Here is a 17,328-nt window from a genome sequence, read left to right on the forward strand (position 1 = left end):
TTTTTTTCAAAAAGGATCTCTTATTCCAAAATCACTTCACAGTGATTTCACGGAGGAGGAAATAAGGTACAAAATACTCCCTAGAACATTTGCTCTTTTAAGCAAGTTGCTGTTCAGTCAAAGAAATTCACATTTGATAGGAGAGGAGAATCCTAGTTACCTAGCACTTCTACCCCGCTCCGCCCTGTTTTCGGTTAGAGTAGAGGTCATCAAGTTACAGATTTTGCAAGTTAAAATTATACTTATTTACCTGTCCCTCCCTCCAGGCTGTGATCTCCTGACATCACATCAAGTAACTTATTAATATAAAATATCATTAAAATTACCCAAGGTTTGGACATATTTGTAGGGCCTCATTAATGGAAAGCAGACCAGTCCTCACCCCCCTCTCTTGCTCATACAAGCTCTGCTTTCAATTCTTATACCCAAAACAGCCTTTCCTTTGTGATTTTTTTTTAACATCTTTATTGGAGTATAATTGCTTTACAATGGTGTGTTAGTTTCTGCTTTATAACAAAGTGAATCAGTTATACATATTCATATGTTCCCATATCTCTTCCCTCTTGCATCTCCCTCCCTCCCACCCTCCCTATCCCACCCCTCTAGGTGGTCACAAAGCACCGAGCTGATCTCCCTGTCATGAAGAACCTTGTGATTTTTATTTATAGCAAAGCATATTCCTCCCAGGCCACCTCAGGCAACTGGAAGCCAGCTTCCTCTCTCTCTTCCCCTTCCCATCCCATCAGAACAGTTTCGTTGTGTTGGTTCAGCTCTACCTGCTCTTGTGACCACTGGGTCTATCTGTTAGACAAATCCATGATCAAGAGTCTTCTCCCCAGTCCCGCCAGGCCCTCCCATGAATTGTCTTGAATGACTGTAGAAAATGATTCTCTCTCTTTGCCTGGACTGTGTTCCCATTTTCTTCGTCATTGTCAAGTGAAGATTATTGCTTCAGATTGTGTCAGTCTCTGACAGACCTCTCCCACGGGGCCTTTCCTTTCTGGCAATTCACTGAGATCCACCAGCCTCATCAAGAAAACAATCAACACATGACTTAAGCTTCAGATTGGATATGGATTAAATGTTGGCATCACTGAGTTCCATCAAGTGACAAATCAAAATGGGAAAATCCAAGCCTTTCAACTATTAAATCAGAGTTCCAACTGTCGGCCCATACTGTGTGTGTTGCGGGGGGGGGAGGTGTAATACGTGTGGATGACAGAAAAGGCATGCACTGAGGTCAGCTCATAACCAACATAAATATGTAGAAACATAAAGGCCATTATTAATATGTAAGTACAGGCTCCAAAGATGTTTCAGCTTGGTCTCTTCTTCGTCCTGCTACAGAAACCAAACGATCGTGACCATAAAGTGAGAATGGCATTGGGAAATGGTTTGCGAGGAGATGTGTGGAGAGAATTCATCAAGAGATTTGGGGACATTCACATTTATGAGTTCTATGCTTCCACTGAAGGCAATATCGGATTTATGAATTACACGAGAAAAGTCGGTGCTGTTGGAAGAGTAAACTACCTACAGAGAGTAAGTACATTGAAAAATGAGGGCAGCCAGCTTTCAGCACATGGAGATTTCTCTTAAAAGCTATGTCATGATGATGTTATCATCAGAATTCCATGCAGTCTCAGAGCCATGGCCCATTCATATCACCAAGAGAGGTTTTGCTCAGGCTCTGTGACAATGACCTAAAAATGACAGGGTCCTCTAATTTTAAAATATTAATTTCTATTAAAAACAACCCATTATGCCTTTGCCATCTGCAACTTGTGTGAAGTCTTCTAATGCCATTTATACTTGTATATGTTAAAACACCTGAAGGTTACCAGTTCTGTATGTTTACTATACACCATGAAATGTGGTATTTCCCTTTCATCATGCTGTACGTTACCACCACCAGGGGAATTTTTTATACATATAGGTGCAGGGCCCCCACCCCCTGAGCTTTGGATTCAATTGTTCTGAGGGGGGGCCCAGGCATCAGTATTTTTTTTAAGCTGTTCAGCCAGGGTTAAGAACCACTCCTTCGAGAGAACCAGGGTGCATCAGAGTTGTAGGATTCTTGTAAACATTTGTTTTCACCTAGTAACTACACCAGAAAGATATTTCTTATGTGTAAGCCAGCTCTCACAGCATTCTCTTTTCCCTCTAAGTCATTTTATTGCCTCATCTCCAGACAATCTCTTTGCCTTTTATTGTGCTCGAGCATTCAGTCTTCCAGATGACCACCTATTCTGCAAAATTCCAGAAATATTCAGCGAATGCTGAAAATTCCCTTGCTTGAGCAGTCATTACTGTGGTTATGCCTTGGGCAGCTCATCCTGCCTGGGCATGAAACAGCCACACCAGAGCTCCCAGGCAACCTGTGCCCCCAGGGACTGACCAGCAAAGTACAGAGGACAATAGTCCATGTGCATAAGAGATCTGGCCCAAGAGATCAAATTCCACTACCATCACAGACTAGCCCAAGGTCATGCCCTTTGTGTTTCTTAGGCCTCAACTTCAGAATCTATAAGAGACAGAAAGAGAAAATATAGCGCCTAGTGCCTGGCCCAAACTCAGTGTAATAAGGGAAGAGAGTTGTTGAAAGGATTACATTATAGAGGATATAACCCAATGCCTGTCATATAACAGCCTTGAAGAGTTATTAGTTGTAAAGATTATTATTGATCCATTCCTTGTATTCTGGCCTGATCTCCAGGCATTCCCAAGTCCAAGGAACCTCTCTAACAATAACAGCCAAACCTACACTACACATGTCCCTCCACTGTGCTCCACACCTGTGCCATCCAATACGCTAGCCACTAGCTCCATGTGGCTATTTAAATTATGTAAATTTTTAATCAGTACTTCATTCACCCTAGCCACATTTCAAGTGCTCAGTAGCCACATGTGTTTAGTGACAACCACGTTGAGTAGTACAGTTATAGGACATTTCCATCATCACAGAAAATTCTACTGGGCAGCACTACTACAGACTGAGAATCAATTTCCTACTCCCCACTGGAATCGCTGCTGAGAGGGTTAATCTTCTCTAGTTAGCATCAGGCCAACCTGAACTAGCCCAAACCTTGGATACCCAGGCTAAACGCAGTTCAAAACGAGAGGGGGCTTCCCTGGTGGCGCAGTGGTTGAGAATCTGCCTGCCAGTGCAGGGGACACGGGTTCGAGCCCTGCTCTGGGAAGATCCCACATGCCGCGGAGCCGCTGGGCCCGTGAGCCACAACTACTGAGCCTGCGCGTCTGGAGCCTGTGCTCCGCAACAAGAGAGGCCGCGACAGTGAGAGGCCCGCGCACCGCGATGAAGAGTGGCCTCCCTCTCACCGCAACTAGAGAAAGCCCTCGCACAGAAATGAAGACCCAACACAGCCATAAATAAATAAATAAAATAAATTAAAAAAACAAAAAACAAGAGAGGGCAGAAAGCTGAGCTGAGGCCTGGTGCAAGCTATCTATGTTGTCACTACTAACCCTCAGAAAACGTGAGTTGCAGGGAAACTTTCATTTCAAACTAAACCTGAGGACCCGAGAAATTGATGCTGTGTATTACTAGTTCTTTGCTTCTCATCCATTGATTACCATGTTTTATTGTCAGTTTTTCTACTTTAAACAAAACCATATTTTTTTAACTAGAAAAAAAGGAAGACTATGACCATGCATTTGATAAGGAAAAAAGTATTACTTACCACCCCAAATTTTTTTTACATTCTTGCAAATAAACAAGATCTACATTTGTTAACTATGAATGCTATTTGGTTTTTAATGGTTAACTGCTACTACCAAAGCATATGATTGGTTAAGTTATCATATAGATTTGAATACAAATTTGAAATGGACATAGTAATCATGGTTAATAATTAAATCTAAATACTGTCACATTTGTATTTTGCTGCCAATATAGAAAATAATATACTTATTGCTCTTACTGAATTACATAAATTTAAATTCTTATGCCCTTGAATTATAGTAACATGAAATATGGTGGAATTTTAATAATTTTATAGCCATGGGCATGAAACAAATTATACCATTAAATCATTGAATATTAAATGTATTGGAGAACATGTCCCTGGAATGCGAAACATCTAACAGTAATGTATTAAGGTTAAACAAGATTTTTTTATACCATTTTAATTGGAGTATAATTGCTTTACAATGGTGTGTTAGTTTCTGCTTTATAACAAAATGAATCAGTTATACATAAACATATGTCCCCATATCTCTTCCCTCCTGGGTCTCACTCCCTCCCACCCTCCCTATCCCACCCTTCTAGCTGGTCACAAAGCACCGAGCTGATCTCCCTGTGCTATGTGACTGCTTCCCACTAGCAATCTATTTTACATTTGGTAGTGTATATATGTCCATATATACACTACCACTCTCTCACTTTGTCCCAGCTTACCCTTCCCCCTCCCCGTGTCAAGTCCATTCTCTAGTAGGTCTGCGTCTTTATTCCCGTATTGCCCCTAGGTCCCTCATGACCATTTTTTTTTCTTTTTTAGATTCCATATATATGTGTTAGCATACAGTATTTGTTTTTCTCTTTCTGACTTACTTCACTCTGTATGACAGACTCTAGGTCCATCCACCTCACTACAAATAACTCAATTTCGTTTCTTTTTATGGCTGAGTAATATTCCATTGTATATATGTGCCACATCTTCTTTATCCATTCATCTGTTGATGGACACTTAGGTTGCTTCCACATCCTGGCTATTGTAAATAGAGCTGCAATGAACATTGTGGTACATGACTCTTTTTGAATTATGGTTTTCTCAGAATATATGCCCAGTAGTGGGATTGCTGGGTCATATGATAGTTCTATTTTTAGTTTTTTAAGGAACCTCCTTACTGTTCTCCATAGTGGCTGTATCAATTTACATTCCCACCAACAGTGCAAGAGGGTTCCCTTTTCTCCACACCCTCTCCAGCATTTATTGTTTGTAGATTTTTTGATGATGGCCATTCTGACTGGTGTGAGGTGATACCTCATTGCACTCTTGATTTGCATTTCTCTAATGATTAATGATGTTGAGCATCCTTTCATGTGTTTGTTGGCTATGTGTCTATCTTCTTTAGAGAAATGTCTATTTAGGTCTTCTGCCCATTTTTGGAGTGGGTTGTTTTTTTGATATTGAGCTGCATGAGCTGCTTGTAAATTTCTGAGATAAATCTTTTGTCAGTTGCTTCAGTTGCAAATATTTTCTCCCATCTGAGGGTTTGCTTTTCATCTTGTTTATATTTCCTTTGCTGTGCAAAAGCTTTTAAGTTTCATTGGGTCCCATTGTTTATTTTTGTTTTTATTTCCATTTCTCTAGGAGGTGAGTCAAAAAGGATCTTGCTATGATTGGTGTCATAGAGTGTTCTGCCTATGTTTTCCTCTAAGAGTTTTATAGTGTCTGGCCTTACATTTAGGTCTTTAATGCATTTTCAGTTTATTTTCATGTATGGTATAAGGGAGTATTCTAATTTCATTATTTTACATGTAGCTGTCCAGTTTTCCCAGCACCACTTATTGAAGAGGCTGTCTTTTCTCCATTGCATACTCTTGCCTCCTTTATCAAAAATAAGGTGACCATATGTGCGTGGGTTTATCTCTGGGCCTTCTATCCTGTTCCATTGATCTATATTTCTGTTTTTGTGCCAGTACCATATTGTCTTGATTACTGTAGCTCTGTAGTATAATCTGAAGTCCAGGAGCCTGATTTGTCCGGCTCCGTTTTTCTTTCTCAAGATTGCTTTGGCTATTCAGGGTCTTTTTTGTTTCCATACAAATTGTGAAATTTTTTGTTCTAATTCTGTGAAAAATACCATTCGTAATTTGATAGGGATTGCACTGAATCTGTAGATTGCTTTGGGTAGTATAGTCATTTTCACAATGTTGATTCTTCCAGTCCAAGAACATGATATATCTCTCCATCTGTTTGTATCATCTTTAATTTCTTTCATCAGTGTCTTATAGTTTTCTGCATACAGGTCTTTTGTCTCCTTAGGTAGGTTTATCCCTAGGTATTTTATTCTTTTTGTTGCAATGGTAAATAGGAGTGTTTCCTTAATTTCTCTTTCAGATTTTTCATCATTAGTGTATAGGAATGCAAGAGATTTCTGTGCATTAATTTTGTATCCTGCAACTTTACCATATTCATTGATTAGCTCTAGTAGTTTTCTGGTAGCATCTTTAGGATTTTCTATGTATAGTATCACGTCATCTGCAAACAGTGACAGCTTTACTTCTTCTTTTCCGATTTGGATTCTTTTTATTTCTTTTTCTTCTCTGATTGCTGTGGCTAAAACTTCCAAAACTATGTTGAATAATAGTGGTGAGAGTGGGCAACCTTGTCTTGTTCCTGATCTTAGTGGAAATGGTCTTAGTTTTTCACCATTGAGAACGATGTTGGCGGTGGGTTTGTCATATATGGTCTTTATTATGTTGAAGTAAGTTCCCTCTATGCCTACTCTCTGGAGAGTTTTTATCATAAATGGGGGTTGAATTTTGTTGAAAGCTTTTTCTGCATCTATTGAGATGATCATATGGTTTTTATCCTTCAATTTGTTAATATGGTGTATCACGTTGATTGATCTGCATATATTGAAGAATCCTTGCATTCCTGGGATAAACCCCACTTGATCATAGTGTATGACCCTTTTAATGTGCTGTTGGATTCTGTTTGCTAGTATTTTGTTGAGGATTTTTGCAACTATATTCATCAGTGATATTGGCCTGTAGTTTTCTTTCTTTGTGACATCTTTGTCTGGTTTTGGTGTCAGGGTGAGGTGGCCTCGTAGAATGAGTTTGGGAGTGTTCCTCCCTCTGCTATACTTTGGAAGAGTTTGAGGAGGGTAGGTGTTAGCTTTTCTCTAAATGTTTGATAGAATTCACCTGTGAAGCCATCTGGTCCAGGGCTTTTGTTTGTTGGAAGATTTTTAATCACAGTTTCAATTTCAGTGCTTGTGATTGGTCTGTTTATATTTTCTATTTCTTCCTTGTTCAGTCTTGGAAGGTTGTGCTTTTCTAAGAATTTGTCCATTTCTTCCAGGTTGTCCAGTTTATTGGCATAGAGTTGCTTGTAGTAATCTCTCATGATCCTTTGTATTTCTGCAGTGTCAGTTGTTACTTCTGCTTTTTTCATTTCTAATTCTATTGATTTGAGTCTTCTCCCTTTTTTTCTTGATGAGTCTGGCTAATGGTTTATCAATTTTGTTTATCTTCTCAAAGAACCAGCTTTTAGTTTTATTGATCTTTGCTATCATTGCCTTCATTTCTTTTTCATTTATTTCTGATCTGATCTTTATGATTTCTTTCCTTCTGCTAACTTTGGGGTTTTTTGCTCTTCTTTCTGCTTTAGGTGTAAGGTTAGGTTATTTGAGATGTTTCTTGTTTCTTGAGGTAGGATTATATTGCCATAAACTTTCTTCTTAGAACTGCTTTTGCTGCATCCCATAGGTTTTGGGTCATCGTGTTTTCATTGTCATTCGTTTCTAGGTATTTTTTGATTTCCTCTTTGATTTCTTCAGTGATCTCTTGGTTATTAAGTAGTGTATTGTTTAGCCTCCATGTATTTGTATTTTTTACAGATTTTTTCCTATAATTGATATCCAGTCTTATAGCATTGTGGTTGGAAAAGATACTTCATACGATTTCAATTTTCTTAAATTTACCATGGCTTGATTTGTGACCCAAGATATGATCTATCCTGGAGAATGTTCCATGAGCACTTGAGAAGAAAGTGTATTCTGTTGTTTTTGGATGGAAGGTCCTATAAATATCAATTAAATCCATCTTGTTTAATGCGTCATTTAAAGCTCATGTGTCCTTATTTATTTTCACTTTGGATGATCTGTCCATTGGTGAAAGTGGGGTGTTAAAGTCTCCTACTATGATTGTGTTACTGTCAATTTCTCCTTTTATGGCTGTTAGCATTTGCCTTATGTATTGAGGTGCTCCTGTGTTGGGTGCATAAATATTTACAATTATTATATCTTCTTCTTGGATTGATCCCTTGACTATTATGTAGTGTCCTTCTTTGTCTCTTGTAATAGTCTTTATTTTAAAGTCTATTTTGTCTGATATGAGAATTGCTACTCCAGCTTTCTTTTGATTTCCATTTGCATGGAATATCTTTTTCCATCCCCTCCCTTTCAGCCTGTATGTGTCCCTAGGTCTGACGTTGGTCTCTTGTAGACAGCATATATATGGGTCTTGGTTTGGATCCATTCAGCCAGTCTATGTGTTTTGGTTGGAGCATTTAATCCATTTACATTTAAGGTAATTATCGATATGTATGTTCCTATTACCATTTTCTTAATTGTTTTGGGTTTGTTATTGTAGGTTTTTTTCTTCTCTTGTGTTTCCTGCCTAGAGAAGTTCCTTTAGCATTTTTTGTAAAGCTGGTTTGGTGGTGTTGAATTCTCTTAGCTTTTGCTTGTCTGTAAAGGTTTTAATTTCTCCATCGAAACTGAATGAGATCCTTGCTAGGGAGAGTAATCTTGGTTGTAGGCTTTTCCCTTTCATCACTTTAAATATGTCCTGCCACTCCCTTCTGGCTTGCAGAGTTTCTGCTGAAAGATCAGCTGTTAACCTTATGGGGATTCCCTTGTATGTTATTTGTTGTTTTTCCCTTGCTGCTTTTAATATTTTTTCTTTGTATTTAATTTTTGATAGTTCGATTAATATATGTCTTGGCATGTTTCTCCTTGGATTTATCCTGTATGGGACTCTCTGTGCTTCCTGGACTTGATTAACTATTTCCTTTCCCACATTAGGGAAGTTTTCAACTATAATCTCTTCAAATATTTCTCAGTCCCTTTCTTTTTCTCTTCTTCTTCTGGGACCCCTATAATTCAAATGTTGGTGTGTTTAATGTTGTCCCAGAGGTCTCTGAGACTGTCTTCAATTCTTTTCATTCTTTTTTCTTTATTCTGCTCTGCATTAATTATTTCCACTATTTTATCTTCCAGGTCACTTATCCGTTCTTCTGACTCAGTTATTCTGCTATTGATTCCTTCTAGAGAATTTTTAATTTCATTTATTGTGTTGTTCATCATTGTTTGCTCTTTAGTTCTTCTGGGTCCTTGTTAAACATTTCTTGTATTTTCTCCATTCTATTTCCAAGATTTTGGATCATCTTTACTATCATTAGTCTGAATTCTTTTTCAGGTAGACTGCCTATTTCCTCTTCATTTGTTTGGTCTGGTGGGTTTTTTACCTTGCTCCTGCATCTGCTGCGTATTTCTCTGTCTTCTCATTTTGCTCAACTTACTGTGTTTGTGGTCTCCTTTTCGCAGGCTGCAGGTTTGTAGTTCCCATTTTTTCTGGTGTCTGCCCCAGTGGGTAAGGTTTGTTCAGTGTGTTGTGTAGCCTCCCTGGTGGAGGGGACTGGTGCCTGTGTTCTGGTGAATGAGGCTGGATCTTGTCTTTCTGGTGGGCAGGACTGCATCTGGTGGTGTGTTTTGGGGTGTCTGTGACCTTATGATTTTAGGCAGCCTCTCTGCTAATGGGTGGGGTTGTGTTCCTGTCTTGCTCGTTGTTTGGCATGGGGTGTGCAGCATTGGAGCTTGCTGGTCGTTCAGTGGAGCTGGGTCTTAGGGTTGAGATGGATATCTCTGGGAGACCTCTCATCAATTGATATTATGAGGGGCTGGGAGGTCTCTAGTGCACCAATGTCCTGAACTCGACTCTCTCACCTCAGAGGCACAGGCCTGACACCCGGCCGGAACACCAAGACCCTATCAACCACATGGCTCAGAAGAACAGGGAGAAAAAAATAAACAAATAAATAAATAAATAAATAAAATTTATTAAAATAAAAAATAAAAAATAATTACTAAAAATAAAAAAATTACAAAGCAATAAAAAAGAAAGAAGAGAGCAACCAAACCAAAAAAGAAATCCACCAATGATAACAAGCTCTAAAAACTAACTGTAGTAAAAAAAACAACAACAACAACAAAAAAAAACAGACGGACAGAACCCTAGGACAAATGGTAAAAGCAAAGCTATACAGACAAAATCACAGAAAGAGGCATACACATACACACTCACAAAAAGAGAAAAAGGAATAAAATATATATATCATTGCTCCCAAAGTCCACCACCTCAATTTGGGATGATTCATTGTCTATTCAGGTATTCCACAGATGCAGGTACATCAAGTTGACTGTGGAGATTTAATCTGCTGCTCCTAAGGCTGCTGGGAGAAATTTCCCTTTCTCTTCTTTGTTCGCACAGCTCCCGGGGTTCAGCTTTGGATTTGGCCCCGCCTCTGCATGTAGGTTGCCTGAGGGCGTCTATTTTTCGCTCAGACAGGACGGGGTTAAAGGAGCAGCTGATTCGGGGGCTCTGGCTCACTCAGGCCGGGGGTGGGGCGGGGGGGAGAGGGGTACGGATGCGGGGCGAGCCTGCGGTGGCAGAGGCTGGCATGACGTTGCACCAGCCTGAGGCGCGCCGTGCGTTCTCCCGGGGAAGTTGTCCCTGGATCACGGGACCCTGGCAGTGGCGGGCTGCACAGGCTCCCAGGAGGGGAGGTGTGGATAGTGACCTGTGCTCGCACACAGGCTTCTTGGTGGCGGCAGCAGCAGCCTTAATGTTTCATGCCCGTCTCTGGGGTCTGCGCGGACTGCCGCAGCTCGCGCACATCTCTGGGGCTCATTTAAGCGGCGCTCTGAATCCCCTCTCCTCACGCACCAGGAGACAAAGAGGCAAGAAAAAGTCTCTTGCCTGTTCAGCAGCTCCAGACCTTTTCCCGGACTCCCTCCCGGCTAGCTGTGGCGCATTAGCCCCCTTCAGGCTGTGTTCACACCGCCAACCCCAGTCCTCTCCTTGGGATCCGACTGAAGCCCGAACCTCAGCTCCCAGCCCCCGCCCACCCCGGTGGGTGAGCAGACAAGCCTTCTGGGCTGGTGAGTGCTGGTTGGCACCGATCCTCTGTGCGGGAATCTCTCCACTTTGCCCTCCACACCCCTGTTGCTGCGCTCTCCCCTCCATGGCTCGGAAGCTTCCCACCCCCTGCCACCCCCAGTCTCCGCCGGCAGAGCGGCTTCCTAGTGTGTGCATACTTTTCCTTCTTCACAGCTCCCTCCCAGAGGTGCACGTCCCATCCCTATTCTTTTGTCTGTTTTTTCTTTTTTCTTTTGTCCTACCCAGGTACGTGGGGAGTTTCTTACCTTTTGGGTAGTCTGAGGTCTTCTGCCAGCGTTCAGTAGGTGTTCTGTAGGAGTTGTTCCCCATGTAGATGTATTTCTGATGTATTTGTGGGGAGGAAGGCGATCTCCACGTCTCACTCCTCCGCCATCGTGAAGGTCTCCCCTAAACAAGATTTTAAAAGCCCACATGTGACGTGTCCACCAAAAAACATGCATGAGAATGTTTATAACAGCTTTATATTTAATAGTCTAAAACTAGAAACAATCCAAATGTCCATTAACAGGAGAAGAGATAAATAATTGTGGTATATTCATACCAGGAAAGTTGCATGGCAACAAAAAGTACACCATTGACACAAACACCGACAGGGAGGGATGGATATCACAGACACGATGTTGAGTGAAAGCAGCAGATACTAAGGCATATATTTATTTCATTTATTTGATGCTTAAGACTACTTGATGGCAATAAAAGTCAGAATAGCGACTTGACAGAAAGAGGCAGGAGGAAACTTCTTAAGGTAATGAAAATGTTTAGTATCTTGATCTGGGCAGCAGTTACATAAGGGTATGCATATGCAAAAATTCATCAAGCTGTACACTTAAAGTATGTGCACTTTGTATACTTTATGTATGCTATGCCACAATAAAAAAGAAAAATTTGTGAAAGAATATGTGCTCAGAATGATCCATTTTAATTTTGCTAGAAAGTCGTAACTTATGAGCTGATTAAATATGATGTGGAGAAAGATGAACCCGTTCGAGATGGAAATGGATATTGCATCAAAGTTCCCAAAGGTACAGTGGATTTTTGTTTAATTAACCTGTGCCTTTTCTTACCTTAACCAAGTGACTCTTAAGAACTAACATATCACTGCTAAAGTGAACACATGGTAAAATTTATCAGAGTGGGGGAAAAAAAGAGGTTTATTTTCGTACTCTCGGAAATAAATTCCAAAAGGTAGTAATTTACCACTACACATAATATAACTATAATTTGAAACCTAGCTTAATAATTTCTTGATTATGAGGTAAGCATTTTGCAGAAGGGGATATGTAATTATGGTTGCAAAACTACGGTTAGCTTTAGTGGGCCTTTCCTTTAAGCTTAAACTACTATGCGTTTGTCTAATTGTGTGTGTAAATCATTATTCAGTGAAAGATTAGTATTAAAAGAATTACAAATGTGTGGCCATAGAGAATAATGTACTGTGTGTGTGTGTGTGTGTGTGCATGGTGTATATATGTGTGTATATGATGTACATGGAAATACATGTACACATGCATGTAAAATGACTCTTCCTGCAGCCAGCTTGTTGCCACTGGGTTGTATGGCATCAGTTTTAAAAGAAGGTTAATACTAAAATTTGCCTACTGCTAGTATATAAAATAACAATTTACTTCCTTCTGTCTTAGGTGAAGTCGGACTCCTGGTTTGCAGAATCACACAACTCACACCATTTAGTGGCTATGCTGGAGGAAAGACTCAGACAGAGAAGAAAAAACTGAGAGATGTCTTTAAGAAAGGAGACCTCTATTTCAACAGTGGAGATCTCTTAATGATGGACCACGAAAATTTTATCTACTTCCACGACAGAGTTGGAGATACATTCCGGTTGGTTTCTCTGAATTATTATTATCATTATTTTTTTAATGTCTCTTAGCTTTCTTTTTTTTTTAATTAATTAATTAATTTATGGCTGTGTTGGGTCTTCGTTTCTGTGCGAGGGCTTTCTCTAGTTGTGGCAAGCAGGGGCCACTCTTCATTGCGGTGTGCGGGCCTCTCACTGTCACGGCCTCTCTTGTTATGGAGCACAGGCTCCAGACGCGCAGGTTCAGTAATTGTGGCTCACGGGCCCAGCTGCTCCGCAGCATGTGGGATCTTCCCAGACTAGGGCTCGAACCCGTGTCCCCTGCATTGGCAGGCAGATTCTCAACCACTGCGCCACCAGGGAAGCCCCTCTCTGAATTATTGAGCCAAAAACAAACACAGGCACAATTTGGCTTACTCCTAAATTAGAGTCGCATTCCACTTTGGTTATGGTACTCCATTTCCTTCTATCTCTTTGGCGTGTCAACTCAACCTCCTGTATTCCGAGAAAACAAGGAGCAAAACACATGGGGTATCACTCTGCAATGCATAGTTATCTTGGTTGAGCAACACCAGACGAAACTAGGAGAGAAAACCTGCGTCTGATTTTGGGCACCTAAATAACTGAGTCCATCCAATTCCTCCCATTTATCCTCAATTATTACCAGTCACTCAGGTCAGCCAGGAATTTTCATACTGTTTCCAATCATGAGGATTTTTTCTCAGATAAAATCAAATGCAAATTAATGTGAAGCTGATCTAGTTGAAGAGGAGGTGAGGGTTCTGAGCCCCGTCTGCTCCTTTCCCTCCCACTCTCCATTCCCAACCAGATGGTTTCCCACAGAACCCACAAGTCAGCACAGTGGAGTTTGAAAATCATCGTAATAGACCATGAAATTAATTCTCAGCAACAGCATGGTCCTCCAGCTTCATGACACTTCTGTTTAACCAGCTTCCCTCCCGTATAAACTCCCTCAGGCCAGACCCTGTGTCTGCTTGTTCGCCCCCCAGCACCTAGTACAGCTATTACTTTTTGCATGAATGAATGAGGAAGAGATGGAAGTTGTCTGGGTGTAGTAGAAAGAGCATGGATATGAATGAGAAGAACTCAGTTCCAGGCTTCCGCTTACCCCTGAGCAGCTGTGTTATCAGGCAGGTAATCTTTCTGCACCTCAGTTCCTTCACCCATGAAATGAGGGTCCCAACCATCCTTAGGGTTCCTTCCATCTCTAATATCCCATGACTCTGGATGTATATCATTATTTTATGCCACCTTCATGTTACTAAAAAAGATACTTCTGGGAGATCTAAAGAATTTTTAAATGTAAGACAAAATTTAACTCTTTATTAAATGAAAAAGTAGCACCTGATTGGGCACTAACATTATTTTCCCTACAAATAGAGTACGATATTTTCTTTCTTATTAAAAGCTTTTTCATTGCCATAAGACCCTGAAATACAAGTATGAAATTCTATTTCATAGAAATTTACTACCTGAATTAAATAGCAGCCAAAATTAGTGAATGAGGGAAGTGAGAGACCTAAACACAGCAAAAAGTCATTGAGATTTATTTTTGATTTCTAGTGCCTTTCTTAGGCCAAGCCCATATTTTTACATTAGAACATCATTCTGTGTATCACATTTCACGTGGCAAGGTTAAAATTCCACATTTTATTCTTTAGGTCTATGCCTTTGTCTTTCATGCCTCAAGCAGGGTGCCTCTCCCATGACTGAATTGGAGAGTTTGGGGGCCAAGGTGAGGAAGACAAGCGCAGCCACCCCACAGCGGTCTGGAGGAAACACCTGTCACAGACAACCTGCACCGCAGACCACCAGTGACCTCTGCTAACCTTGCCTTTTCTTCCAGGTGGAAAGGGGAAAATGTGGCCACCACTGAAGTCGCTGACATAGTAGGACTGGTTGATTTTGTCCAAGAAGTGAATGTTTATGGCGTGTCTGTGCCAGGTATGCACAAGATATTATAAATCAATGCCAAAACTCCTACACTAACTGAACATAATTTTAACCCCCGGGCAAAGTTTGTCATCACTTCCTCCTGCCAGCTGGAGAATCAAACAACTCTTTCCCAGCCTCCTGGGAGTAAGGGGCTTATGCCTGGTTTATGTGCCATTATAAATCAGACAGGTCAGTACATCTGAACCTGGCCTTCCTCTGTGGTTCACTCCCCAGCTGTTCTTGGGCTCTCAAGCAAGCCAAATCTCTCCATGATACAGGGTCCATGCAGCATTTGGCATGCCTCAAGAAAAGAGGTATCATGCTTGATAGCTTGGAAGTGGTATCTTGGCCTCTGAACTGCGAGGCACAAATAAGAGCAAGTGCCATTGCTAGAGGAAAAAAGCCAGGAAGGAGCTGATTTTTTCCAGACTCTTCTTTTAAACCAAGTCCCTGACCCCAGCTTGCTCCACTGAGTTTCAGAATCATCACACAAAGTGCTGTCACCAAGCCTCTGTCTGCAGATCTGCCTCTGCCCGCAGAGTGGGGAGGGTGAGGTCTGATTTTGGGTCCTGGCTCCAACACCTGCTGGCTGTTTGACTTCACACAAATCACTAAATTAGAGATAATACCAATCCTGCAGTTAAGATTGTCGAGAAAACTAATTCATTTTAATTACATAAATACTAAATGTATATTTATCAGACACGTACATGAGGGTTGTCATGAAAAGAAATCATTTTCATTATAGATGTCAGAGAGAATTAAAACCTCCAAATCACTATCCAAATATAAGGTACTAGGGGAATTGGTATTGCCTAGAACTCAGCATTTGGGATTCTCATCTATACTCAAAATGGAAATCCCAAAGTCCCTTTTGCCTGAGCTATGATGGTTTCACATAACATTGTGCTGTCCTTTTATTTTTTAAAGAATATTTGAGACTCTCTCTTGCCTGCTCCTCTCCAACCCGGTGACAATGACTTGACAGGAAGTGTAGCCACATCTCAGGTCAGAGTCTGAGGGGTGCAGAATACTTCTCATGTTGGATTTCAGGCTGAATTAACACAAGGGCCCATATGTGGTTGTCAGCCATGGCACCATGCTGGCCTCTCACAGACCCCACCTGGAATATGTTGCATGCCCTTGTAAATGCTGGATTTTTTAAAGTAACAATACAAAAGAAGGAGTATGAGAAGGTAAGAGAATATGGGAAATGGAATAGAGAGGCCTAATCCACTGCTCTTCAAAGTGGCGTCACCTACAAATTGGCACTTGCCATCTACCTCTACAAGGATCAAATTACGAGCCGCTGTAGCTGCTGACCTTCAACACGCCCTGAAAGGAGTTCAAGGTGGAGATCAGGAAGGAGGCACTCTGTGCTCTGGGAAAAACTGGCAGAACAGGTCTTCAGATAGATATTTTCAGGAGAAGATTTTATGAGCCCAATTCTTGCATCTCCTCATATCTAGAAAAGCACTAAAACCCTTCATGGTGACATCTGCTCCTCGTGACTAGGAGTAACCTTCATGAGACTAGCAGATACCTTCTGCAAAAAATACGTGCCTGGTTGCATGTACTCCCCCTTCACTAAAATCCCATGTGTACTGACCTTCTGTCCTACCTCTTTGGAGCAGTTCCTCAGAGCTATCTGAGATGCTGTCTCCCAGGCGATAGTCCTCATTTTGCCTCCAAAGAAAACTTAACTCACAACTCTCACGTTGTGCATTTTTTTCATTTGACAGTAGGGTCCCTAGACCAGCGACAGCATCATCGCCCAGGAGCTTGTTAAAAATTTGATATTTCTCATGTTAAAAATGCCCACCCCAGAACTACTGAACCAGAATCTCTGGGGTGGGGCCCAGGGAGCTGTGTTTTAACAAGCCCTCCAGTGATTCTTAAAACAAATGAAGTCTGGTTTTGGAGTGATGAAAATGTTCTAGAGCTAGATACTGGTGATAGTTGCACAACATTGTGAACGTACTAAATGCCACTGAACTGTATACTTTAAAATGGTTAAAATAATGAATTGTATGTTTTACCACAATTTTTAAAGAACACTAAAGTCTGAGAAGCCTGGAGGCCTAGTGGTTCTGAAAATTTAGGCAGTCATCAGAATCATCTGGGAAACTTTTTAAAGCCCAGATCTGGGGTTTGGGACTCAATCTTTGTGTCTTTTTTTTTTAATTCCCAAGTGGGTCTACCACCCAGTAAAGTTTAGGAGCCATTGATATAGAACAAAGAAGAGGAGGCAAATGGGTTTCAAATGATTGGGAGACAAGTCAGGTAGAACAAGGAGCAGCTGTGTTTATGTTGCGCTGGAGAGCAGAATAAAACGGATGGATTGAAATGACCAGGGAGCAAATTTTTGCCTGAGAACTCTCCTGTAACCAGAGGGACCAACAACAGAATGGTCTCTCTCCTGAGGTAGACAATGCCCCACCAACTGGGATGTGTAAAGAGGCTGGCTGTCCACCTGGGATTCTGTGAGAATTCTTACAGCAGTGAAAGATTAGAGATGAACTCTAAAGTCTCTCCTATTTTCAGATTCTGTGATTCTCAGTGCCACTCTTGCAGCCTAGAAATGTGGCAGGTCTATCTAGAGAAAGGCATCAGTCCACCAGGG

General features: G+C 41.1%; 1 protein-coding gene across 1 annotated transcript in view; it reads left to right on the top strand.

The window, feature by feature from the left end:
* SLC27A2 (solute carrier family 27 member 2) overlaps nt 1–17,328 on the top strand; it is a 54,181-nt gene that overhangs the window by 33,564 nt on the left and 3,289 nt on the right. Inside the window, exons 5-8 of the mRNA XM_082387922.1 lie at nt 1,348–1,542; nt 11,865–11,955; nt 12,574–12,772; nt 14,617–14,714. Coding sequence (XP_082244048.1) covers nt 1,348–1,542; nt 11,865–11,955; nt 12,574–12,772; nt 14,617–14,714 — 583 coding nt within the window. The remainder of the gene's footprint in view (nt 1–1,347; nt 1,543–11,864; nt 11,956–12,573; nt 12,773–14,616; nt 14,715–17,328) is intronic.

This window comes from Balaenoptera borealis, assembly GCF_965194805.1.
Source record: "Balaenoptera borealis genome assembly, chromosome: 3".
Lineage (NCBI taxonomy): Eukaryota > Metazoa > Chordata > Mammalia > Artiodactyla > Balaenopteridae > Balaenoptera > Balaenoptera borealis.